Source organism: Pollachius pollachius, assembly GCF_949987615.1.
Source record: "Pollachius pollachius genome assembly, chromosome: 18".
NCBI classification, from domain to species: Eukaryota; Metazoa; Chordata; class Actinopteri; order Gadiformes; family Gadidae; genus Pollachius; species Pollachius pollachius.
In genome coordinates, this window is record NC_136951.1 from 12,452,368 (window position 1) to 12,478,507 (window position 26,140).

The 26,140-nt window shown below is 44.8% G+C and overlaps 3 protein-coding genes across 3 annotated transcripts; 2 read left to right on the top strand and 1 right to left on the bottom strand.

Moving 5' to 3' along the window:
* Window positions 1–204: 204 nt before the first annotated feature.
* Window positions 205–3,169, top strand: LOC307089809 (ankyrin repeat and SOCS box protein 13-like). Its single transcript, XM_079756239.1, has 6 exons — window positions 205–320; window positions 529–716; window positions 1,111–1,258; window positions 1,408–1,542; window positions 2,196–2,387; window positions 2,744–3,169. Exons 1-6 carry the CDS (start codon window positions 278–280, stop codon window positions 2,899–2,901), a joined length of 864 nt encoding a protein of 287 aa, XP_079612365.1. The 5' UTR covers window positions 205–277; the 3' UTR covers window positions 2,902–3,169.
* A 2,149-nt stretch (window positions 3,170–5,318) lies between these two features.
* On the top strand, window positions 5,319–17,805 carry LOC307089273 (uncharacterized protein; the record flags this gene model as incomplete). The annotated part of the gene is made up of 20 exons (XM_079755475.1): window positions 5,319–5,394; window positions 7,141–7,332; window positions 7,823–7,959; window positions 8,404–8,518; window positions 8,942–9,062; window positions 9,168–9,225; window positions 9,705–9,896; window positions 10,264–10,449; window positions 10,630–10,729; window positions 11,221–11,362; window positions 11,640–11,823; window positions 12,006–12,105; window positions 12,501–12,619; window positions 12,851–12,888; window positions 13,176–13,399; window positions 13,536–13,669; window positions 13,969–14,063; window positions 17,191–17,269; window positions 17,360–17,468; window positions 17,732–17,805. 20 exons carry the CDS (start codon window positions 5,319–5,321, stop codon window positions 17,803–17,805), a joined length of 2,475 nt encoding a protein of 824 aa, XP_079611601.1.
* Window positions 17,806–18,126: 321 nt separating this feature from the next.
* klhdc10 (kelch domain containing 10) lies at window positions 18,127–25,832 on the bottom strand. The gene is made up of 9 exons (XM_079755298.1): window positions 25,579–25,832; window positions 23,403–23,624; window positions 22,859–23,013; window positions 22,346–22,494; window positions 22,061–22,145; window positions 21,126–21,192; window positions 20,688–20,735; window positions 20,409–20,548; window positions 18,127–19,918 (listed from the first exon to the last, which is right to left on the bottom strand). The coding sequence occupies exons 1-9, from the start codon at window positions 25,667–25,669 to the stop codon at window positions 19,709–19,711; spliced, it is 1,167 nt and encodes a 388-aa protein (XP_079611424.1). The 5' UTR covers window positions 25,670–25,832; the 3' UTR covers window positions 18,127–19,708.
* Window positions 25,833–26,140: the final 308 nt, after the last annotated feature.

The window sequence follows — 26,140 nt, forward strand, 5'->3', positions numbered from 1 at the left end:
ATTTTATATGAGCTGACCACATTTCAAGTTTCCGAGGCATGGAATAAAGTAAAAGTAAATCAAAGTAAAACAAAAGTAAATAAATTATGAAATTTTAACCAATTAAAGAAACAAGCCGTTTGACTATAACAAACTACTACTCCCACAATGCCTGGCGTTCCCAAACCGTCCGTCAACATAGCTCCTCCTAATAATATGCCTGGAGCAGGGCTTACGTACTACTCCACGAGCTGACATACGTACAGAATGCATTTCTTGCTAAATTCTTGTTGACATCATGGAAGTAACAGCTGCTCGCCGTTCGTCTCTTTGTGATACCGGTGAGCTAATTTCAAAGCAAATAGGCTACTTGATATTCATGCCATAACGCACAGAAAAGTAACCTTATATGTTCAATGTTTTTGTTTTTGTTTTATTTCAACTTTGCTTAGTAGCGACAGCAGCTGTCATTGCCTTAATTTAATTTCCGGACGTATAGGTTTGTCGGACGGGGGTGTTTTGACAGAGGTCTGTTGCGCTACTGTCCAGGTTCCTGGGCAGACCGGACGGCCCTCCACGAAGCGGCGTCCCAGGGCCGTGCGCTGCAGCTCAAACAGCTGATAGAGAGCGGAGCGTCGGTCAACATGGTGACTGTGGACAACATCACGGCTCTGCATGAGGCCTGCATACAAGCACATCCCAACTGTGTCCGGATGTTGTTAGAGGCGGGGGCGCAGGTAAAGTGAGATATAATGTGATCGATAGGCTATGTGTGTGTGTGCAGATGTTAACTGGTTATATGCCGCTCCGTTTCTTTTCTTTGATATTTATTTTTATTATTATATTATGTCATTGTTTGAGTCTTTGTAGGCCAATGACCATAGCCCCTATTCATAACTAAATAATGCATAGTAAACGTAGGCTACTTGCAACCAAGCTCTGTGGTACATGATCTGAAATACCTTTTTGATCGAAAGGATGCTTGATATTAATCCACTTAAATGAATTGACACCTTTAGAATTCACGTTCCCAAGGACATTTTATACGTAAATAAATGAAATGCATATTTTCAATTGCCAGAAGGTTTCATGGGTCCGTTGTGCTTTCATCTCGCACCCTGGCGCCCCCAGGTGGACGTCCGGACAATCCACGGCAGCACTCCTCTCTGTCATGCCTGCGCAGCGGGCAGCTTGGCTTGCGTAAAGTTGTTGCTGAAACGTGGGGCCAAAGTTAACCCACGTCCCCCAGCATCCCCTCTTCACGAGTCCTGCACACGAGGTCAGATACTACACACAGGCTCAGAATTGTTGCCTTACTTTGCATGTAAGTCAATGGTTAATAATGATGACACTAATAATAATGAATGATTGTTGATTATGATTAATGATTCAGCTGTTCTTTGGCCTTGTGTCTCGTGTCCCCCTCAGGTAATGTGGAAATTGTTAGGTTGTTGATCACCAAGGGGGCGGAGCTTGAGGCCTGCGACACAGACCACACCCCCCCTCTTCACACCGCCTGCGCCAGAGGCCATGTGGACTGTGCTCTGGAGCTCCTAAATGCAGGTTAGTAGAACACAGTTGAAAGTCTTTGTTCTGGTCATTAGTATCACTGTTTTTCCATTTTTTCAGGGTCATTTTTGGGTCATTTCTGTTAAAGGTCCAGGGTGTAGAATACGTTGCCATTATAAAAAACAATATCACATAGATCTCGTGATTTTTCATAACCTTAGAATGAGCCCTTTATATCTGCATATCTTCCATAGAGCCCATCTTACTTCAGGATTCAGCTGGACCTATAGTTTTACAAACTAAATAACTAAATACAATTTATAAATGTATCATGAAACCTCATCACTTGATACTTTCTACTCCATGCTGTCGTAGACGATGACCTTCTGGCACCTTACAGGCCAGTACAGGCCACCGTAGGTTCTACTACTTGTTAGAAAGGTTCGGTATCTTCAGTTGGTTGACATCCTCAAACTGGCCACTGGATGCCACTAAATGCTACACACTGCACTTTCCCCCTGTGTTAATTAAGTTATATCATATAAATATATGTAATGAATAGCAATGGTGTTCACTTAAACGTACAGTGCTGCACTCATTATATATTTTTAAATAATATGTAACATTATAGAATCATCACTTCATTATGACAGAACTCAAGTAGCCTGCAATGGAGCAGTATCTTTTTATTATTATTCCTCACTCAGGCGCCGACGTGAACTCGTCCAAGGCGGAGGAAACGGCGCTCCACCACGCGGCGCGCGGCGAAACAGCCGACCTCATCAACCTGCTGGTGGAGTTTGGCGGGAACACGCAGGCCCGAGACCGCCACGGCTGTAAACCCATGGACTACACTAAACCCAGCACCCCCGCTGGAACCTGCCTCAAGGCTTATGGGAGTAAGGCTACGTCGAGGGCAATTCTAATATACGTCATCCACGTAATATTACACCCAGTGTGTCTTTGGGGGTGTGACACGCAATCTGGTGACCCCGCTAGTTCCAGTGCAGAAATAAGGCTGGCCAAATAGACATTGACTCATCAACAATAAAGTACAATTATGAGACATATCGGGAGATAACCCCCGAATAGCACATGAAGAAGACAAGGTTTCTAAAAGTTAGCTTCTAAATGTTAGCTTGCTACTGTTTTGAGCCAAGATGGAACCAAGGTCGCCGCTAGGGAAACGGCCCATCCACGAGGTGGCATGTTGCTTCTTGTCCGACCAATACAACTTTTCTATCTTTTACCACAGGCACCCCCCTCAGTCTACAGCAGCTCTGCAGAATCCGAATGAGGACGACTGTGGGTAGAAGAGGCTTGGAGGTCATAGGTCAGCTGGACATATCTTACATCATCCGCGGCTACCTCCAATACTCTTCTTATCAAACATCACCAGCCGCAGAATTGTGATGGGATTCTCAAATGATGTGTATATGTATATGTTATTTATATTTGAAGATATCGGATATATTTAATGCTAAAATGTGTCATTTAAAACTCACTGGAAATAATATACAATGATTAAGATAAACTACGCAAGATGTTAGGTTGTTGATGAAAAAATACCTAAATAAATCACCAGTATGCTTACTGAATGAAAGAAGAGTTTCCACCCCACTATCCATAACCGCCTCATTCTGGATGAAGCAGAGGCTAAATAAAGTCAGTTGTGATTGTTTTCTGATGGATTAATATTACCATCCATGTGTCCACAATGTGTCATCAAATGTGTCCACAATGTGTCCACAATCTCCTTTACCATGCTTCATATTACCCCACCTGGAGGCTGAGGGATTACCCTGCACCAATCACTACTCTACACGCACAGCGTTGGACCAATGGTACAATGTCTATGTGGAGTATCTTCCAATAGGACCTGGACACTATTGGCTGATTAACACAGAAAGCACGAGTCAGCAAGTGAAACTTTTGAAATGTATTAGTTTAGCCACTGTCTGTGAAAGCCTTGTGTTATTAATCTAGACTTCAGACATGATTTGTTTACTGGCCAAACGTACCTCAGGCTTTTGAAGAATCCTTTGTTCATTTACTTAAATACAAATGTGGACCTTTATCCTCTTTCTGAGGGCCTATGAGATACTTCAACAAATACAATGATACAATTGACTTGTAGTTATGATTCCTCCAATGAATCTAGCAGTTTGCGGGTGTGTTGGGACATTTCAGTTGCAGAATCACATTGTTCATTATGTACCTATTTTGATTTGCAATAAAAGAACTGACGTAAACATTACATGACAACTAGCATTATTCTTCAAGACAACTTCAATTCTGGCTTAAGATGATACCTCCATTAATGTTACCTTGTGCAGTACCCTTAGTTAATTTGACGCTCAAGTTCTCTAACTTCTTGATGGTTAATATCCAATGGTTGGTTTATTATGACTGACAGGTGTGTATATTGATCACAAGTAGCCCATTGGATGCTCCTGGAGATACTGAAGAGGGATTCCAGGTCTCTCTTAGCCTCCATCCCATGGTTTACAGCCTACTGATAAAGTGCAACTCAACTGCAATCTCCTCCTCGACTTGAATGTTTTTATACAGCGGCGCGCAGGCTGGATGCGCGCAGGCTTGATGCGCTCCACTTTTTTTTGTGGAGAACCAGCGCCTTGAATATGAAGGTACTACAGCGTTTGTACAGCTCGATGCGTTTCCACAATGAGTCCGTCTTTATGGAGATATTCCTGAAACGCATCAAAGGAAAACGGAGGGGGAAAGATCGTTTTCGACTTGTTGCTATTTTATTTCCGCTGCCCCTTAGAGAGAGCATGGCCACTTCCAAAACCTCTCTCTCGCCGCACAGCATCCGAAATGCCCTATGCATGGTAATGCAACCTAATCCCACCATTAGATGGTCATGGTTGACAGGGACCTCTCGGCAGCAGATCGATTCAACGGCAGTGTCCACGCTCCGGCAGCACCCACACGCACACCAGTCGCACCCACACGATCCGAAGGTGGAGCCTGGAGCCTGAAATTGATCCCTCTCCACCGGGTGGTAGTCGGACACTACAGGCATGTCCCTTACAGGCTCAAACGCGTAACCAGCCATATTAAAATCACTATTTTCCCCCGTGGAGTGTAGAAGACGTTCGCGTGTCTGCATTAACGATCTAGTCCTACCATGCCAGTGACATCATTGAAAATGTCGGCGCTCTAATACTAACAGACGCATTTTATTTTGTTGCTAAAAAAAGTTATTACATTTTTTTTTTAATGGTCATAACTAACAAGTTATCGATGTTGATTATTTCAGTTAAGTTCATCTTTAAGTAAAAAATAAAATAAATTAAAATTAAGAAAAAACATCATTCTCAATTCGCAATAACTATGATTAAACCTAAAAACCATGTCGTTGGTAGCGGGCTTATATGATTCTGTGGTGGTGGCCCCGCCTATGTATTTGCCTGCTATAAAACGTAGGAAATAAAAAGAATAACCATTGCAAATTGAAGATTGAACTCGGTAGTAGTTCGCCCTTTACTTTAAGGGGTAGAGCACGGTAAGAAACAACAGAACAGAAATCCATAATTGACTAACTTACTTATTACTTTTTCTTTTTTTCTTTTTGAAAGACGGTCTACACATGAAAATGAAATATTTTATTCAATAAACTAACACAAAACAATTGATCATGAAGAGCTCATTAGAGGGATCGATTAAAACGCATCCATTCATGAACGCATCGTTTTGGTGAACCGTACAACAGTTCCAGTAGAAAAGCACGCGCTCTGTACGGCGGACCGACATGGTGGGACAGAGAGGGACTACAGCAAACACAACCACAACCTCCGACCAAAAACATGTCCCAAAACACTGCGCTACTGCTGCCAAAGGATGTAGAAACTCTAAGGAGGAGGTCTGCAGCCAACAGCCCAGGTAAGGTCCAGCAGTCGGTACTGTCGGCGTTCATGGTTGTTGCGTTTACCTGTAGCAGAAAGTTGAACACGCGTAGGCCTACTTGTGTGTTCAACTTGAAACATGCAGTCCTATGGACTCTTTGGAAGTGTACGTTTATAGTTCGATTTTTTTCTTTTTATTGCAATTATAATATGAACTTTTTACTTTATAATTTGGTATTGTCATTTAAAATTTGGCCTCAAATGATTATTGATTGATTGTATCACCTGCGTCCCTACGTCACACCAGCCCGTGTCATTATTGTCGTGTTAGCGATGTTTCTAATCGGTCCTTCAAACATGGTGTGTTTCATAATGCGTGTGTTTGACACCCATGTATGAACACTTGTTTTAGTGATTTTGGCGTTTTCTACACTGACCTTGTGTGTGTTTTCAATTGAATGCTCTTTGCGTCGTGCATTTTGAGATGCATAGGCCTACTTGAAGGATCTCCCTTTTAATCTCGATGCTTGTTTCGAGTTCATCATCGTGAGGTGCCTTATACTAATAGGCACCTGATTTCATATCTTAAATCTCAATTAAATCGCCTGCTATTTATTTTTTAGCCCAGCACTGATCACGTTTTGTAAAATTCCAATTGACCCAGGCATAATTTAATTGGTTATGGGATTTGTAGTAGACTCCTACTAGTGATGAAAAACGTAGCATCGTGCATGACTGTCAGGAGTTTTTGGTTCGTCACAGACCGGCCTGGCGTCAAATTACCTCATAATAAATCGAGAAATGCACCTCTGAACATTGATCCTGGTCTATTCATTAGTTTCTGATGAGATTTCAAGTTTATTGTCATTTTCAGAATAATAGAATGAGTAGTAATCATTCATCTCAGGCATCTAGAGTAATGTCAATACAAATACAAAAAAACAGAATAGATATCTTTTAATAACAATACGTTTTTATAAAAAAAATCACTTCTGTTTGGAGTTGTTTTAACGTTATTGCATATTTTGAACTTGAAATAAAGTTTTTAAGTCGCATTAGTAATTCTCCAGGAACTAATTATCATTATTGCCGGTCATAAACCTTGATAAAATCCTGATGTTGTATGTGCGAAACATGGATAGCAGTAGTTGATGTCAACATTACTTGATTTTATATTTTCATTAAAAAGAGAGTATGTGAAGAATAATATTCACATTCTAATCCTAAACCACCGTTATCATTCTGACATTTTTGTGGAAATTACAGCATAAATTCTTACAAGGAAAGTGATCAGGAAACCGCAGAATAAACTTTAAGACCTATATTTAGAACTTTGTATGCACTTACCGTATGTTGTATGCCCTGGCACTTAAAGATAGAACTTGGCATTGTGTAGTGTCTTATCTTAGCTATCTTTGTTGTATACCGTGAATGAACATCACTGTACCAACAGCAATTTATTGTTATTTCTCTTTATTCTGTCAAATGTACTTATTGTAAGTCGTTTTGGATAATGGCGTCTGCTAATTTGGCTAAATTGAATTGTAACTTAAAGTAATACAAAAGCCGAGCTGGTCTGCAGAACACCTGCTGTGTTTATCGTCTTGTGCTGTGATTCCTCCCATGAACTCCACGCCAAGGCTGTTATCAGACAATACCTTGCCCTTTCACTTTGGTGGTTTGGTGGCAAGAAAATGATTATGTTCCTGCTAAGGGTATTGTCAATTTCTCTCACAACAACCAAGTCTGACGTCACCCGTCCATTACGCCCCCGACTATTCAGACTGCCGTGACAACCCTGAGCAGCAGCAGCAGCACCTGCATCCTCAGCATCCCTGGCTGCCACGGCAACCGTCTCCAAGCGAAAGACCATCAGTCGGCCCCCACGTCCCAGAGCTTGGCGAAACGTCCTCTCAGGATCCTTCTCAGTTCCTTGGACTCTTTACGCCCAAATGTTACCTGGCCGTCCACAGAGGTGAGGAGCACTTTCTCGGTAGCTGTTCGCCTCCAGACCAGTGGTTCTCAATCTGTGGGTCGGGACCCTAAAGTGGGTCCCAGCAGGGGAAGATGGAGGCTCACAGCATGCAGAAGAGAGAAATGTGTTTGTCTCATACATTTTTATCATTTTTACTATAAAAATTGTGCAATTGTATTTTCCATAGAAAATGGGATTGCTACTGCTAGTGAACAGTGATTGACAGGTGAAATAGTTTCCGCAAACCAATCAGGTTAGATTGGTCAGTAATAAGCCAGGTATGGTCTAACATCTAAATGGTCTCATACAGAGATGCAGGCATGCGGTCAACTAGAACAAATATTCTCACATGGCATTTATGATAACTAGTGACGGATGGCAATGGCATTCCTTACAAACGACCCTCTCAAATGATAGCCATGAAGTCTCGCCTACAGCACCTGCTGACGTGGGTCTAACCCAACCTCTGTCCGCTGTGTGACCCACACAGGGGGCCAGTTTGGCACGCCGGCCTGCTCCACCTCCACGCAGTGCAGTGACGACTGCTGGCGCGACGCCGACACCGGCAAGGCCACCATCCGGGCTGAGAATGAGCTGGAGGCCAACAGAGTGGCCAACAACTACAAGGTGAAGCATCGTCTCCGACAACCCCCTGCCCCTGCCCCATACTCCTCCATGAAATGTCTTATAGTGGCACGAGGGAGCGGTTTTCTCCCACTTTTTATGCCTCCCTCCCTCCCTCCCAGCATGACTTTGAATGTGCAACATGTCAAAGTATTATTATGAATTGTTCAGTGATCTTAATCCTTACTTCAAACTCAAATGTGTATAAAAATATGCCCCAATGGTTTCATGTGCCCAAAAGTCCTTGGTGTCACAAAACATTTTCTATTGAAATGTAAAACCTAGGTCTAATGTGAGGTGATGACACTACTTCCTTTGTCTCTTTCTCACGTTGTGTGTGTGTGTGTGTGTGTGTGTGTGTGTGTGTGTGTGTGTGTGTGTGTGTGTGTGTGTGTGTGTGTGTGTGTGTGTGTGTGTGTGTGTGTGTGTGTGTGTGTGTGCGCGCAGTTTGGCTTCAGGAAGTGGAAGAGCCATGTGACGGAGAGGCCCCTGGAGGGCCGGTCCGCTGAGGTCCGGGAGCTGTACTCCGAGCTCAACGTCGTCAAGCCACACGCCGGCAGAGGTCTTGCATGTCTTCTTCTGTCTTTTTCATATCCTTTCACACCCATCCAAACACCCACTCCCCCTCTATTTGATCAACTCAGGCGCGCACACACTTAAATCATCCATCGTACCACACCAAACACATTGATCCAAACTGCATGAGTTCCAGTTATTGTTATGAACATGCACTCTACTAATAACCTTTAACCTTTCTACTGCAGTTTTTTTATACTCTATACAAAAGCAGAACTGGAACGTTTCTCAGGAATAAAACGTCTCCATTCATGACTCCATCCATCCAGGGATTGGTTTGTGAATGGACACTAGAAAGCCGCTAAAGGAAAGACGTTTACAGTGCAGGTTTAAATAAAGGTTTTACTTTATTGAAAGTTTTCCATTCCCCCTATTCTATTCTGTTCATTACTGTTTTCCTTTATTTCAGGCTATGCGGTCACCTGTGGAAATGTGTTCTACGTCGTCATGTTTGGCTGGTGGATCTCGTTGAGCTACTTCTTGATGTGTCCCATCATGTATCTCACTATATGTGGCGCCCCCTACGGTCTGTGATTCTGTGTCTGTGTGTCAATAACATGTCTGATTCATGTGTCTGGTAGATCCTCTGTTGGAGACGATTGGAGACGTTGACGTATTATTTACTTTTCAGGGAGATTATGTTGGAAGCTGACCTGCTTCTTCATGTGGCCGTTTGGAAAGTCAATAGAGAAGGTAGAGTAACCCAAACCTTTAACCACACCAAAACAAAATAATAATAAATTAAGCCAAGTGTAAATGTCTGCCCTAATATAGTGTTACTAGGCAAAGTGCATTAATTCAAAAAGTGTTACCAACGACGTGAAAGTAGGAGAGACGGTTACGATAAACCAGGTTTAATCAACCAGACCGGTGTTGTCCTCTAATACCCATAATGCACCCTAAGATAAATGTTCAACTGATATTCCTCGATGCATGGGGATTTTCATTGTCCTCGGGTTCATCTAATAAAGAGGGTCGGCGAATCTTCTTTCTAATGCTAACGAGTCCCAGAGGGACACGCAACACATGTGGGCTTGTTCACGCCCATAGACGACATGGGTGGACCCGTGGCGCCTAATTAGAATGAATTCCCCCTTATTCTTGTACCCTAAAAGGTGTACCCTAGTGTTCATCATATAGGGAACAATTGGAACACGGCCCTATGTTTGCAGGTCGTTGAGGGCGGGACGCAGGGCCGGCCGAAGGTCCCCCGCTGTGAGGCTATCCCTGAGGAAGGGGACGAGGAGGGCGGGGACCCCGACCGGGTGGCGGAGGAGGACGCCCCCCTGTGTGTGTCGTCCCCTCTGGCCGTGGTCATCCCTGTCCCAAGCCCCCCGGAGGACCGGCCACCTCCCCGGCTTTGGGTGAGGGGGGGGGGGGGGGGGTTGTCTGCAGTTTTACAAGATTTTAGGTTAAATTCGAAACGATATCAGCGATCAATTGGCCCTTTTCACAGTCTGAATTAATAATTAATTTTATTAATGATTAAAATGACAGGAACAGGATGTAAAGGAATACTACTATTGACAAAATGAAAATGGTTACTTGTGAAGACGTTTTTCATTGATTTTTGTAAATTACCAATTTGTAAAATGCTATTTAAAGTAGTTTGTAAATGTGAGCCTCAGAAGTCGAGGCTTGCAAGATTTCGGCTGACGGTGTTTTTGAGCGAATCGGGTGAAATGGGTGGTGATGGATTTCTCTCCCGTGCTCTCTCTCTCTTAAATCCAGTGTCGCTTCAGCACCTACGTGTGGCTGGTCTTGGCCTTCCCACCCCTAGCTGTGGTCCACTCCCTGGCCTGCTGCGTCTCCTGGCTGCTGGTGTTCACCATCCCCGTGGCCAAGATGAACGCCCGTACCCTCACCACGGTCCTGCTGCTGCCGCCGGAGAACGTCCAGATCCAGAAGCGAGAAAAGGTATGGGGCTCAGTGCACCAGGTGGCCATGTTTGTTCCCCCGCTTCCTGGGTTGGGGGGACGTTGGGCCTGATTTACCAGAATGCATCATTGACAATTCCAGGGTTGATTATATAGAATTTAGCTGGTTGACAATTTGATTGCAAGAAAATATTTTCCCTTATTTTATTTTTTTTCGCAGACCTATACTTCTGATACCAAGGTGGTCCTGTGTTGCTATCAAGCCGTGAACTGGTATTATTATAAATATACTGTCCAGGGCATCAACATCTTTGCTCTCAGTATCCTTTTGGGCGGCAGGAACAAAGCTACTGTATGCTTCTTTGCATCATTTTGGTTAGGTGTCCAGGCCTGCTTCTCTATGGTCTTAGTGAAATGCCTAAATAGGAAATGCTTTGGTTAAGATTCAAGTGCTTTAATTACAATGTACTTTGTTAGAAATACTGTTGCCATCTGTCAGCTTTTAGTGAGTAGAAATGCTCTAATGCTCTACGAGAATATATCTATCTCCTTTCCTATGTGTTTGCATTTATAGGAGATGATTAATTTTAAACCGCTCCCAGCTCATTTCTGAGCCATCTGGGGATCTGTTCCCTGATTTGGTTCGGACAATCAACAACCAATCAGATTCAAGCACAAAGCCTCGTTATAGCTTGACGACAGGTGGGTCAATTAACAAAAGGTCCAATCAGGGAGGGTCACATGGTGATCCGTCTGGTTCCAGTCGGTGCACTACCTCGGCGCTGCGGTCCTTAAGCGCTCGCCCCTGCAGACATCCTCCCGCTGGTGCTGTCCACGCTGGTCCTGGGCTACGTGGACCGCAGCCACCGCTACACCAGCATGGGGGCCAAGTTCCTCACCTCCATCGTCTCCATCATACCGCTCTCCTACTACATCGGCATGGGCATCGCCAGGTAACGGCCCACAGCTCCGCCGACGCCACGGAGGATGACCACAAGATATGGATACGGGATCATTGATGGAACAACAATTAATTATTATTTTTTTTATCGGGACAAATGCAGAAAGTGTTTACATTTATATTTGATGATAAAAGATGTGTGTGTGTGTGTGTGTGTGTGTGTGTGTGTGTGTGCGTGTGTGCGTGCGTGCGGTGGTGTGGTGGGTCACGAGTGGCCTCCTCAACACACATCACTTGGAGAACATAACTGGGTGCGCCCTGCTCCACAGCATATCTGCCCAGAGCAACTTTGCGGTGGGCGCGGTGGTGAACGCCACGTTCGGCTCCATCACGGAGATCACCTTCTACATCACGGCTCTGCTCCAGGGGTACCACGCCCGGACCAAGTGCTTTGAGGAGCTGGTGAAGTCTGCCCTCACCGGGACCCTGCTGGGGTGTATTCTCTTCATACCCGTGAGTCGCCTGTCCTGTGGTTTGAAGGGCACATTATTCCCTGTGTGAAACGGATGTGGTTCGTGATGTGATATGCGTCGTTGGGGTGCGGCCGTGTGATTTGAAAGATTTCCTCCGCAAACCGGATGAGGGAAGATTGTAAAGTGTGTGTGTGTGTGTGTGTGTGTCCCCCCTCCACCCAGGGTATCTGTATGGTGATCGGGGGCATCAAGCACAGGGAGCAGCGGTTCAACAGTCGCTCGGCCGGGGTGAGCTCTGCACTGTTGTTCATATCAATAGGAGGTACGTACACATGCACAACAGGTCCTTTTGTAGGATGAGGGAGCATGGATTCTCATTCATGACAGATTTTATTCAATAACTTGTTTCGGTAACACTTTTACATTGCTGTGTACTCGTAACAGTGTAGTTAAACATGTAATAGACAATAGTACGGCATGTAACGGCAAGCATGTAAAAGCCCAACCCAAGTGCTGAACTTGCTTGCTCCCTCAGTCCCTATTGCTAACCTTATCCCCACTGTGTAGTTGGATGCTGTTCCATAATGTGAAGCGTGTGCTGTTATATAGAGTGACATTGCTTATTGCACAGTAACCCGACACTCGTGTAGAGTAACACTAAACCCAAGGGGGGTTCCGAGCCTCACCCCTTCAGGTCCTGTGCTGGTGCCCTTGCAGGTGTGTTCGCCCCCACCCTCTTCACCAAGGCCTTCGGGAGTCTGGTGTGTGAAGGCTGCACCAATGTCCCGGGCAACGGCAGCGCGCCCTTCGTCTGCAAGGACTGCTACTACGACTTTGTACGCTCCTTTTGGGTTTGCTGTTCTTTTCCATAAAACCAATAGCCGCAGCCAGCTAGTGTGCAGAACCAAGGTGGAACCAAGATGGCCGCTAGTTGAATAAGGCCAAAGTTTGCCTGTTCTTGCTATATTGGAATGCTTTTGTTGGATGTAAGGAGGCTTTGATATGTGAAGCGAATAGATCAACTTCAGAGTGATCATTCATGCATTTTGTTCTTTGTTTATTACCAGAGCCAGTCGAACCAGCAATGGATCCTTACCCACACAGAGTGAGTGTTTCTGCTGAATCATTTTGACCAGGCATCATTTGGCGAAACCTAATCAAAAGATGATTAACCTAAAGATTTTGTCCAACGTACAGGCTAAAATTAGCTTTTCTTTATCTGACGCGCAGAAAAGTATTCATATTTATAATGATATATGAATTTCCGAAGCATTAAGCAGCAAATGTTTGGCATTTGTTCTTGATCAATCATCGATTATTTGGATATGATTACTTATTTTCTGTGAGTCAGCCGTAATGGTAATACTCTTTAAATGTCTTGTTTCCCGTAAGGCCTCTGGTGTACACCATCGCCGTGCTGCTGCCCGTCGCATACCTCATCGGCCTCGTCTTCACTCTGAAGACCCACAAACACATCTACGACATCCACGTCAGCGAGGGGCCCGGCGGGCAGCGGGGCCCCGGGGCCCAGGGTCACTCCCCCCATGGAGGGGAGGGGCCTGAGGTCGCCACCTGCATCAACGCCAACTTCATCACCACCAGCTTCGGCACAAAAGGTAAGGGTGTGGCTGTGTTTTTAAATGAATGGAAATCTGTTTGTTTGTTATCGTATTGATCTAATGGTGTGTGTGTGTGTGTGTGTGTGTGTGTGTGTGTGTGTGATTGATCTAATGGTGTGTGTGTGTTCTCCAGTAGGCCACCATGTACTCCACTGGTCGCGATGGAGGGCCTTAGTGGTTCTGATCATAGCCACGCTACTCATGGCTGCATGCGCTGACCTCACCACACAGAACATCCATCCTATATTGTCCTACAACATATCCCAGGTACGTTGTTGCCACACGCCCAAACTGGGCTGCAGCCCTCTAGTTGGCCGGTCGGGTACTGTACTAATGAAGAATATCAGTTGGGTTGATTATTTTGTGTGTTCATGTAAACAGACTACTATTCATTAGCTTGTACCTTGACATGTCAATGGATCAGAACCCTATCAAGGATTCCACAGCCTGGTGGAATCCTTGATAGGGTTCAAGGAACCCAAACGTCCAAAGTGGCCGTTGAACCGAGCTTCCTTCATGACACCGCGCTGTGTGGCGATGTGAGCGCGTCTCCTCTCCCCTTGCAGTACTTCATCGGGGTCACGGTGCTGGCCATGGTGCCTGAGCTCCCCGAGATCGTCAACGGCATCCAGTTCGCCCTGCAGAACAACATCAGCCTCAGGTACAACCCCCCCAGGAGCTGTCTGCTCACGGGACCACCTTCAACTATTTAAAGGGGTGGTATGATGCTACCAGGTGGGACTGTGATTACCCATTACAAGCCGTTTGAAAATCTGCCTTTCCCTGTGTTTTAGTGACATCCCAAGTGGGAGTGTCCACCTAGATCAGTGGTTCTTAAACTTTTTGTCTGGCGACCCCACAAAAATGTATGGCGAGGTCTGACGACCCCTCTTTCCCCAAACCCATTCTAAGTCCTTACTCAAAATACCCCCTCAATCGTTAACAACTAAATCAAGCAAAAAATAGTAAGCAAAGTAATTAGTTTTATTTATTCCATATGAACAAGAACCGAGAAAACCAAACAATCATGATTAAACAAGTGTAGGCTGCCGCTATCAGATCAGAACACTATGTGCCTGACACACACACACACACACACACACACACACACACACACACACACACACACACACACACACACACACACACACACACACACACACACACACACACACACACACACACACACACACACAGCATTAGGCCTACAACGTTACATGGATTATATTCATGGCGATAACAATAACGGTATTTTATTTCGCTTTTCTGGTTTACTATCTTTAACAATTTCAATGGGTAGGGTGGGCCTGCTTCCGTGAACATAGCAAGTTAATTCTAGGAGGAATGCTGCATACGGAGACACAGAGATTTTCCTCCACGGTGCTGAGCCGACATCTGTATTTATTTTTTAAATATGCGAGGGACGAAAATGTCTTCTCGCACAGATACGTCGACCCGAAAGGCGTTAGAATGTCCATGGCAGCCTTGGACAATCCGGGGTATTCCTGCGCAACAGACAGCCAAAATTCATCCAGTGATTTTTGAGGCAAACGATGTCTGTATGGTTCGGTCAGTGGATAGCTCAAGCAGTGCATCTTCAAGCTCAGATGACAGATCGCTTGAAGAGCAGCTGGTGAATGGTTGTCGTATCCAATCATAATTCTCCACATTTTCCGTCGGAAAATATTGATGGAATTCTTCGAGGAGGCTTTGGAGATGAACGTTGATGGAGGCCTTCAATGAATTGACATTCACGTCATCCTCCTCCAAAAAGTCATGCAGCTCCGAAAACATCTCAAAATCCCCACTCTCCGCACGGACTGCCCAACGCTGCAGCTTTTTTGTGAAAGCATTCACTTTGTCAGAGAGGGTCAGGATGTTAGTGTTGAGGCCTTGTAGTGACAGGTTGAGCATATTTAATTTGTCGAATATGCATGACAAATAAGCAAGGGCTATCCATTCCGAGTCAGTGAGATGGTGCGCAAAAGCGGAGTTTGCGTCTGAGAGGAAGGTGCGCACCTCGCATCGCAACTCAAACAGGCGTGTAAGGACCTTGCCCCGTGAAAGCCACCTAACTTCAGAATGGAAAAGAAGGGATTTGTGTGTAGACCCCATTTCCTGACAGAGAAGGGTGAAGAGGCTAGTATTGAGTGGGCGAGATTTGATGAAATTCACCATTTTAATTGCTGTCTGGAGAACATTGTTAAGCTCGGGCTCAAGTGCCAGGGTGCCAGGGCCACTCTGTGGATAATGCAATGGGTGAACTTGGCATGTGGTGCAACGCTAAGGACCTTTGCTTTCAGCCCTTTGCTTTCAGCCCTTTATTTTTCCCCAACATAGCTGCCGCACCGTCTGTGCATATGCTTAGGCAGTTGGCCCATTGCAGCCCTGCGTCCATCCAACCATTAAGACAATTAAAAATGTCACTGCCGGTACACCTTCCTTCCATCGGAGAGCAGAACAGCATGTCCCCGTGAAGTTTTCCTTCATAACTGTAGCGAACAAACACCAATAATTGCGCGACACATGTCACGTCAGTAGACTCCTCTAACTGTAAAGAAAACCTGCAGCTTTTTACTCTCTCGATTATCTGACATTTCATGTCATTAGCGATCTCGATAATGTGCGACACTGTATCATTGGAGAGGGGGATTTGCTTGAGCGCACTTGCAATCTTTTCACCATGCATTGCGGTGGTCATCGCAATTGCTGCAGGGAGGATGAGGCTTTCGGCAATTGTGTGTGGCTTCTGTGCTTTTGCCACAAGGTGGGCCACTTCGTAGGAAGCTGCCAAGGCACGGTCTTATGCCCTTGCAGGGCAGCTTCTTTTCGCAGAAAGAAAGCAATTGGTTTCGTAGCGTCCTCGGGATGGCGGGTTTCGAGATGTCGTTTCATTTTGACAGGTTTTAAGCTCTCATTCGCCAGAACATCGCCGCAAATCACACATTGTGGGTGGTCGAGGTTATCTTTTACTTGGCAAGTGAATCCATATTTCAGAAATTCTATCTGATAATGCCGACGCCTCGTTTGTTCCTTTTTATTCTCACCGGCCTGTAGACTTGTCCCATCTGAGGATCGCGGAGGAGTAGATGCACTGGTAGCTGGCATTTCCGAGCTTTTGTTCGATTTTTTTAAGCAGCCACCTCTCCATTTTGGCTATTAGGCTACCTATGTCTTTTTATTTTGTTTTACTTGAAATAGCGGGAACAAGTTGAGTTTGCATATAGTGGGAGCAGATAGTTACATTGTTTCTATCAGCGGAGTAGCCCATAGGCTGAACCAGATCTCGTTGAAAGACGAAAACATATTTTCTCTCTTCTCTTAACTGCGTGTAAATAAGAAAAAGGCCGATTTTTTTTTTTTCCCCCCAATATTATTTTCCTTTGTTTCACCTGGCATAATAAAAATTTCAGACTGAATACAGAAAATAATTGGCGACCCCACGGAAGTTTTTGGAGACCCCATTTGGGGTCGCGACCCCTAGTTTAAGAACCACTGACCTAGATGTATGATGGCTAGCCTATCCATTATACATCTTCTTAAATGGCTTGTTATGGCTCATCACAATCCAGACTTTGTGGCAAAATATCACCCCCTTCAACCTTCCTGTCAGTTTACCAAACTATTACAAAAAAACACTGCTTTTATTTATTATGAATGGGCATAGAGTACGTCAGTTTCTAGTTTTGTGCGTTGTACTGTCGCTGTGTGTGGACAATGAATTTAATGCATCAGATGATGTCTCTGGTGCTCCACTACAAACAGGTGTTTTTACTTTTTCTCCCCAGCCTTGAAGTGGGCAGCTGCATCGCGGTGCAGGTCTGCATGATTCAGATCCCACTGCTCATCCTCTTCAACTCCTTCTACGTAGGTCTTCACCTCTTCCAGCGGCAACATCTGCCTCGTTGTTCGTTCCCTTCGTTCGCTGACCTGTACTGCGTGTCTCCCCTCACCTAGGACGTGGGCTTTGTGCTGGTGTTCAGTGACATCCATCTCTGGGCCAGCATCTTCAGTGTCATTCTGGTCAACTACATTTTTATGGACGGAAAAAGTGATTACTTCCAGGGTATGTTCTGAATTACTTATATCGTAACTTGGTATAGTTTTTGCAGATGGTGGCCAGCAATCAACTGACATGCTCAGTGGGACACATGCCAAGGAAATCTGACATTTAAAAGCTGTGAGATGACCATAAATCAGACAATAAATCAGGCCATATGTTCAGTCTGCATTAAGTTCCCCCAAGTCAGCTAGTGTTTAAGAACAAGTTGAGGTGATTAAAACAGTTTGTCTTACCTTGGGCCCCTTCCCTGTAATGCGTGCCCCCAGGTACTGCTCTTCTGATGGTGTACTTCATCCTACTGGCGCTCTACTTCTTCGCTCCTTCACCTCGTTCTTGTTGATCTGCTTTGTTTCTGAATTAGACTGTGTACTGTTCTGTAAGTATTTGTTTTTGTTGTTGCATTTTAAGAATTCTTTCTTCCAAAATATTTTGTGTTCTTATGCCTGGCGTCTGTAAATCTGAACTTTTAAAAAGCTAAAGTACGGTAAAAGAAAATGAGTAAATCAAAATGTGAAATATCAAGTGGTGATATTGTAATAAATGTATTCATTTCCTAAGTTGGCATCTAACTTTGTGAAAATGTACATTATATTCATCTTATTTGTATCACTCTGAATAGGTTGACAGTACATCTTTATTGATTCAAAGCACAACATTTATATATACACACACGTCAACATCTTTTGGGCACCCTTTAAAATGAAGTCCCAAAATAAAAATCCTGGGGAGGTTTTGTCTGAAACATACAGAAGGGTACACCATGCAGCTAGTCGCTTGTTGCCAGAAAAGGATAAAATAAAAAAAACCATGAAGGCAAAACCATGCATTGCTGGGAGCTGTGACGCAGCATACCGGCCCAACCGGAGATGCAGCTTAAACCTCGTCTAGTCAATAAAACCACGCCACTCATACGCGGTTCTATTTTTGGCATACGTTTCTCGTGAATCGCTTGATTTTGTACTCTGATGGCGATCTGCATAAGCCTGGGAGAGTTGATCCTGAAACTGGTTTTGGAGATGAGACATTATGGTCTATCGGACCGGACATCCACAAGACAAGGCCTAGAATTATCTTTTGCAGTTTGCTGTTCAATTATTACTTGTGATGGAAGTATGGTTAAACGCCGTTTGGGATTTATGAAGACTACTCTGCACTTTAAACATGCTTCCTCAACAGATAAGTTGTCAAGATAAAAAGATGTAGGAAAGGCACTGCATTAAATAAACGAAAGGGAATTATTTTAAAATCTTTTAGAAAAGTTTTTTTTTTTTTTAGCAAAGCAGAGCTGAATGAACATTTATCAGAATTAAAGTTTATTGGAATAAAAGCATTTTTTTAAGAGCACCAAATTCACAGTGATGTATGGTTAAGGGGAAAAAAAAAGACTGCAAAAATAAAAGCACAGGGGTGAAAGATTTGCAGTGGAGGAGTATCCCAGAAATGCCGGACTGGTCGAAACAAGTGAGTCCCTCTGGCATACCTTTAACAAAACAAGTTAAAGTTAGGCCTACACTGTATAAAGTGCTATTCACCTCAAACCTTTGAATTGACGCTCTTATCAAGACTAACAATGCACATAGTACACAATTCATAGTAGGGCCCCCTGTTTGAACTGAGGAATCCATGGCAACATGTATGCAAAACAAAAGTGCAGGAAAGGAAACAATAGGTGATAGGTAGATCACGTACACAACAAAAAACACAACCTTTTTTTTCGTTAAATAAATACATCATGCAGCTGTCCATTTGAAACGGTTTCCTTAATAAATTAAAGTAAAAAGTTAAATGAGGAGCTGGTTAAAAATACAGATGAGAGATGGACTTCGCTGCAACGCGTCACTTTGTAGGCTAGTGTGTACTGTACGTAATATGGTGTCATTTCATGTTGATGCAAAGGAGTTACAAGGAATATTGGTGTGTGTGTGTGTGTGTGGGGCTGTGTTTATAGCTGAATTATTCCATAAAACATTCCCTGTTATATGCCGTCCCTCAATCGGTTAAGTGCAAAACTTAATAAAACAAAATCGAAAAGGCATCCCAAGCCACTGGGTTTTTTTGGTTTTCAAGGCAGGGGGGCTACACTAGGCAGGGGAAAAGGAGAGACCCCCCTCCAGCCGCACGATAAGATTTCCATAAAACGATTCCTGTGATCTGACAGTGTCTCTTACATCCCTCCCTTCCTTCGAACCCTTCCCTTCCCCGCTCCGAATGTCCTGTTGTGGGGTGGGGGGGGGGGGGATGGTTCATTTCAAGCGTTCGATGAGCTCCTGCGTGAGGCCCAGGTTCAGCAGCTCGATGGTGGGCAGCGTGGCCAGCACAGGGAAGGCCTTGAGCAGCCGCTCCCAGCACAGCTCCAGCAGGCTAGGCACGGCCAGCCAGATCTTGAACAGGGAGCCCGTGCGCTTGTTCTCGTGGATGTTCACCACGCCGCCGTGGATGTACATGCAGCCCGCCTGGCCGGGGAGAGAGGGAGAGAAAAGACGTCAATCGACGGCACAGGGGAAGGCTTCTGTGCTGAGGGAGGCACACTGGCTTCTACGGTTAATACATATGGGGAATGTATGTAGGACAATCTATTTGTATACAATAATTTGAGGACTACTGCTTGACTGATTTTTTGGACTGCAATGTGCACGCGAATACACCAAATAATTAGCTTGGAGGGTTCCGGTAACTTGTGGTAGAGAATGTCAAATGAATCACATTGTCGAGACTTGAGGGCGAGTTACCATTAATTCATTATTTCAGCGGCTGACTTGGTCCTCTATTGTTGACCTTTGACCTTAAATAGAACTAAATGTTCTGGCTGTGGCCCATCCTTCCCGCTAGTCTGAGTCGAATCGCCAGACAAATACCAAAGTACGATTAAGACCAGAACCTCTCAGTTCATTTCTCATTTCCAGATATGAACACGCTAACTGTTTACGATTGTGTGGTACGGACCGGGGTGACGGCAGCGCAGTGAAAGTAGGCCGGCTCTGGCATCATGGCTGGCAGCCTGCTCCACTGAAACGACTGCAGGTTAATCTTCCAGAGGTCGGAGAGAATCACCTCCCCGTTGTAACCGCCACAGATGTACACATCTGTGAAAGAAGGGCGCCGCGAAGAAGCTCAGGGATTAATTGATTTGTTTCCAAAATATTAGTGGGGAAGGGCGATCATTCCTGAGAAAGGAAACAAGGCAGGGATAATTAGGGTTGAATGAATAAAAGTGGTTCTCACCGTTTCGGATCTGCACGCAGCTGTGACACCTCCTGGGGGCGGGGTAGCCTGTTGGAGGACCACAGACCAGGTCAGTTGGATTAGGACACATGGGGGGCTTTCACACTACGGTTATCCTAGGGCCAAGAAAGTGTTTGCATAATTTTATTTTTAAGTGGATGAGGAACAAATTGAGTCTGGGGCTGGCCGGCCCTACCTCAGCCTCTAGGCCAATCACAGCATACCAAACAATGTGTGCCTGATTATTTAGATGTTTGTAGCCTGGGGCTTGAGAACGTTAGTGTGAATGCTTCGTCCAAGGCCAGCAGAAATCTATGTTAACATAGGTTAAGAACGTTGTGGGCTAACTTTAGCCTGGGGTTGAGCAGTGTACGGTGTAAAATTCCAAATATAGGAGCAGGACTAGGCTTTAGCGTGGAGGTTTCACGTGACACAGACCTATTTTGTCGTGAGGTTTCGTTGAGATCTCCTCCCACGAGTTGGTCTCCAGATTGTACGCATGTACCTGAGAAGTAGAAGGGAACAGGTACTTCAAATAAAACCTTGGTCGTCCTAATCCCACCGTGTGATGGCATAATACACAGCAAAGTGGCACAATAAACCCTTAACACGACCACAAATAAAGGTTTTGCGAGGGGAGATTAAGTCAATGAGCTTGTGTACAGCTAACAACTCAACGTAAACAGCCATACAACTCCATTATACCACTTTTCCCTTCACAAATACTCCTGAAGCACATTTTTACATCTCCTTCACAAAACAGGATGATATGACCTGGCTAGCCTTCCTTGTGAAAGACCAGACGGGTGGAATGGGGCTACACTGATCCTATTAAGCATGATGGTGTCTTGTTTAAGATCAAACAAGACAGTCATGCTTAATATTATCCACATGCTGTTGGCCCATTCAGATCTTCCCATTCAGAGAGATCAATATAACCTCGTCATCTTCAACCAATCAATCCAGAGCAATTATGTCAGAGTCTCTGCACATCGGTGCAGAGGTCTGCATTATCACCGACTGCTCTACTGGAACTCGGTGACAGGGAATAACATAAAAACGTATACAAGGTACAAGGTTTGTTGCATTTTAGCTGCATACTGTATCTGACCGCTGTGATGTGCAGGGGTGTTCGCTTCGAGTATATAGCAGTTGCATTGAGACAAGAAGCAATCATGCTTGGGTTGTTGTTGGCCAATAGGCAGCAATGTTTTGGCAGTGTTTGAGCCATTCGATTAGGCAGTACCCTGCGGTTAAAGAAGCCGAATACGGGTGTTTGATTTTGATCGCAAACCCCCCCCGCCATTTTCAACGACATTATGGCTGGGCTTTCACTGTGCAAAGCTTTACGTCCAGCTCAGAGTTCAACGCACCTTGTCCAGAGGGTACGAGGTCCAGGATGTCCCGCCTCCCAGGATGTATATCCTATGTCCGTCATGTGCTATCTCATGCCTGTAGCTGAGACACAAACGTGCAAAAAAATGTTTTAAAGTCTAGCACAAAATCCACATTTGCCTGCAGTTTCTCTTCCTCTCACATTCTTTCTCTGTGTTGAACAGGCCAAAATAGTGGAATGATAATCAATGTTCTTCGACTCATTTTTCTCCATTCAATATGAATGCACCGTTATCTGGGATTCGGTAGGGGGACCAACCTACCGCTCCTCAGGCAGGTCGTGGGGGGGGTTATTGGGCTTCAGATGGGTCCACTCCCTGGTGGTCAGGTCTAGCCTGTGCAGGTCTGTGCTATAAATGTAGCCCGTAGTCCCCCCGAACACGTACAGGTGGCCGTTTATAATGGCCATCGCCTGCAGGGAGAACACAGGTTTATTCAACAATGGCCCAAATTAAATGTCACTTCTAATGAAATGAAATCGAAAGCGCCCTGGCAAAACAAACTGAAGCCTTTTTAATCTGGTTGAGAGGCTATGGTCACGCTTGGCTGTTTGTTCACATGGGGGAGTACCGCTTTGTAATGCGTGATAGGAAATGGGTTTCCGTTTTGTGCAAAGCCTTGGATTTGTTTTCATGTCAATGGTGCAACTTCTCTTTTTTTGTATAGGAAACCGCTTTGTCACAACACGATGTCACTAAAGCATGTCAGCATACACAGTGTCCACAGAGCCAGTTCCAAACCATTGGTGCTTGTATCCGATTTGGCAGGTGCTGTACCTGTCCGTAGATTCTGTTGGGCTTCTTCCCCCGGCAGTTCAGCAGGGACCAGCGCTTATACTTGACGTTGCAGACGTGCACGTCGTTCCCGTTGTTTTCCCCGAACGGGATGCCCGTGCCGCCGAAAACCAGCAGGTTGTTACCGTGCAAAACAGCTGAGGTGACATGATAACAAAATACATATATTACTATCCTCCTTTAGAATTATATGGCATTGATCCAAAGCACTAAACTATATCCAGAGGAGGTCAATTCAAAGTACAGATGAAAATAGAAGAATAATTGCAGCCTTACAGGAGATGAGAAAAGCCTTATCAGGCATTTACATTCCATAAAGGATTTTCAATGGTCAGAGGAACGGTTCACGTCACTCCCTGTGGAGCACATACGACAGAAAGCAGATGCGCTGCTGATGACGATGCATCATTGTCAGGGCAGCTCTGGTGTAAGGAGTCCTCCCAGCCCTCACATCCAACAACGTTAACACATCCCAAACAACGTGTCACGGGGCTGCTGCTGACGGCCTCTCGGTCGGACGACTCACCGGACATGGAGGCCAGCTCTGTGGGCATGTAGCCCTCCGTGCGGATCTGCTGCCAGGACCCCGTGGCAAAGTGGTACCGCCACAGCTCCCGGAACAGCGGGTAGTCCTCGTTCTCCGGGCCGCCCGACTCCTCGTAGTCCGGGTTGTAGCCGCCGAACACGTACAGGTTGGTGTTGTCCGCCACGCAGCGGTGGCCGCTCCGGGCGGGCGGCGTGCGCTGGCCTAGAGGGCAATATGGAAGGTCAGTAGGAGAGGGGACAACCGATTAAATAGAGAGATGGTACGCACTACGCATGGGTGATGGCTGTCGTTGGATAGGAATGGGGATCATTAATATTTATTGATATCGATACCATTTTCGATACTCGATGAAAAAACTCAATTGACCGTTACTCTATGTTACATTTGAACGCATCATGATAACCTAAGTCGTTTTACTGAGCCAACTTCAACAGATCATCACGCAGCACATCTGAAACTTTATTTACTTTTTAAGATAACTAGCTTGTATGCTGCCGATTACAACACAGATTTCACAATTGGATTACTATTTTTAACTGACGGGACTAGCGACAATGTCTGTGTGTGCGATTACCACTTGTAGTTTGAGTGGATGATTAAGACGGGCCCGTCTGTGGTGCGACAGGAGAAGGAGGAGACAGGAGGACTCTTTTCAACTCGGAGACAGTCGAAGGTTCTGCATTTGGCCTTTATTTGATGCACAATGCTAATGTGCTTGGCCATTGAGGTTGTGTTCCCCCCTTTACAATAAATGATTTTCGCCTGTTCAGCCATCCTTGCGAGCAAAGTTATCTGCCAGACTTCACTTGTTTAACTTGTAATACCTGTTGGCTTACAATTCCATTCAAAAACATTGGTGGACACGCTGCAGTGATTGGATTGATTTAAATGCCTTGATGCGACTCGAGGGACACAACATTACATTACAGGACAAAAATAATAATAAATGAGCGACGGGACTCGATGGTGGTATTGATAAACCCAAACGTTAATGATTTTCGGGTTTTGAAAAAAGTGGAACCGGGTCCTTGATAGAACCGTGTTTCGATCGCCATCCCTAGTGACGACAGAGAGGTGTTTTGGGGTGTGTTCATGGGATTAGTATGAACATGGATTATTAAGTATGAAGGATTTGCCTGAGCATGCAGGAGTTATGCTCCTCTTGTAGTCGTTGACAAGAGGTACCTGGGTAGGCCTGCCCTGTTCATAGTTTACATGAAGGTTGAAGGCATCCGGATTAGAGGACAGGAAACCACTTGGTGGGTATCATGGCCCACTTAAAATGTCTTGTCTTAATAACCAGCAATGGTTCTTGGACATATCAGGGTTCACAGTACACTGTGGACCCTGTATAGTTTGAATGAGTCAGAAGTCAGCAAGTCACTGTGGAGTTTCCTTATACTTCCACTCACGTTGGAGTATTTAACTTGGACTGGATAAAAGAACTTCAAATTTGTTTTCGCTATGCTAGGTTAGATACTATTAAAGCACCGATCTGTTAAAACCATTAATTAAAAGGTGTTCCTAAAAAAGAAATAGCCACTTTTGAAAAGTAGTCCTTATTTACACTGAAAGATGCTGGTATGACCTCAGTTATTAATTAAGGACGTTGTGGATTCCCAACTTTAAACTGCCAATTTTTCTACCAAATGTCACACAGCTTAATACTCCTCTCAATCGTTGACTATTAACAAAACGACTGCATACTTTCGATTTCAAAAATAAGTTATTAAAAAATGACGGAGCAGCTGGATGAAGCAAAAAATGACCACCGTAATGTGGTCCAAAAATCACGCTGCTCATTTTTTGCTTAATCCAGTGATCAATGGACGAGCTGAGAGGAGCATCGCAATTTAAATTGATCATAAATATGTATGACATTTCCTATTTTATCTTCACTAGCCAAACTCATAGTAACGATCATAACAGACGAGTGTCAATATTGCAAGGGTATGTTGATTTAAGTAATTTGTGAACCCAAGTGGTAAAACAAGACATTTTAAACAGTCATAGTGTTGAGTGTGACCCATATGTGAATCGGAGAGCGCATATGTCTCAGAATTATGTTCATAATATGTCTTTATATATATATTGTTTGCTGGAGCTGCTGTGGTAACGTTAGCCGCTAGCACGTTGTGCTAGTGTCGGTACAGACCTGCTAGCGACAGACACAGCGGCGGCCTCCCGGACACTTTCTCGAATTTATTCAGCTGCTCCGGACTTCGAGCTCCTTCTGCGTCCGACATGGTCTCCCCGTTACAATTCAGTCCAGGGAGAAGTCTAAAATGCAGTCAAAACTCTTAAAAGTGCTGGTAAAACATTATCAGTCATGATACATCCCCGGTCGTCAGGCAATGGACGGTTTCACCCTGCCGACAGATACGTCCAATCGGGGGCCGTGTTACTGGTTTCTATACCTCGTCAAGACACTGAACTGTGTGTGCTTGTGCGCGCGGGGGTATGTGTGTGTAAGGGGGTGTGTCGGCGCGCGCGCAGTGTGTGTGTACCGTGTCACATGGTGAATCAATCCACAACAATTCATTCTTCAACATCATGCAGCACAACCTGGCTGCATCAAACATCATACATACATCGTATATGATCTTGGGAAAATAAATCCGCTCTTGTTTTTCGGTAATTAACGACATAATTGTCTGAAATAAAACTTTTTATGGAATTAAATTCATCCGTTATTTATTTTTCTAAATAACGAGTTT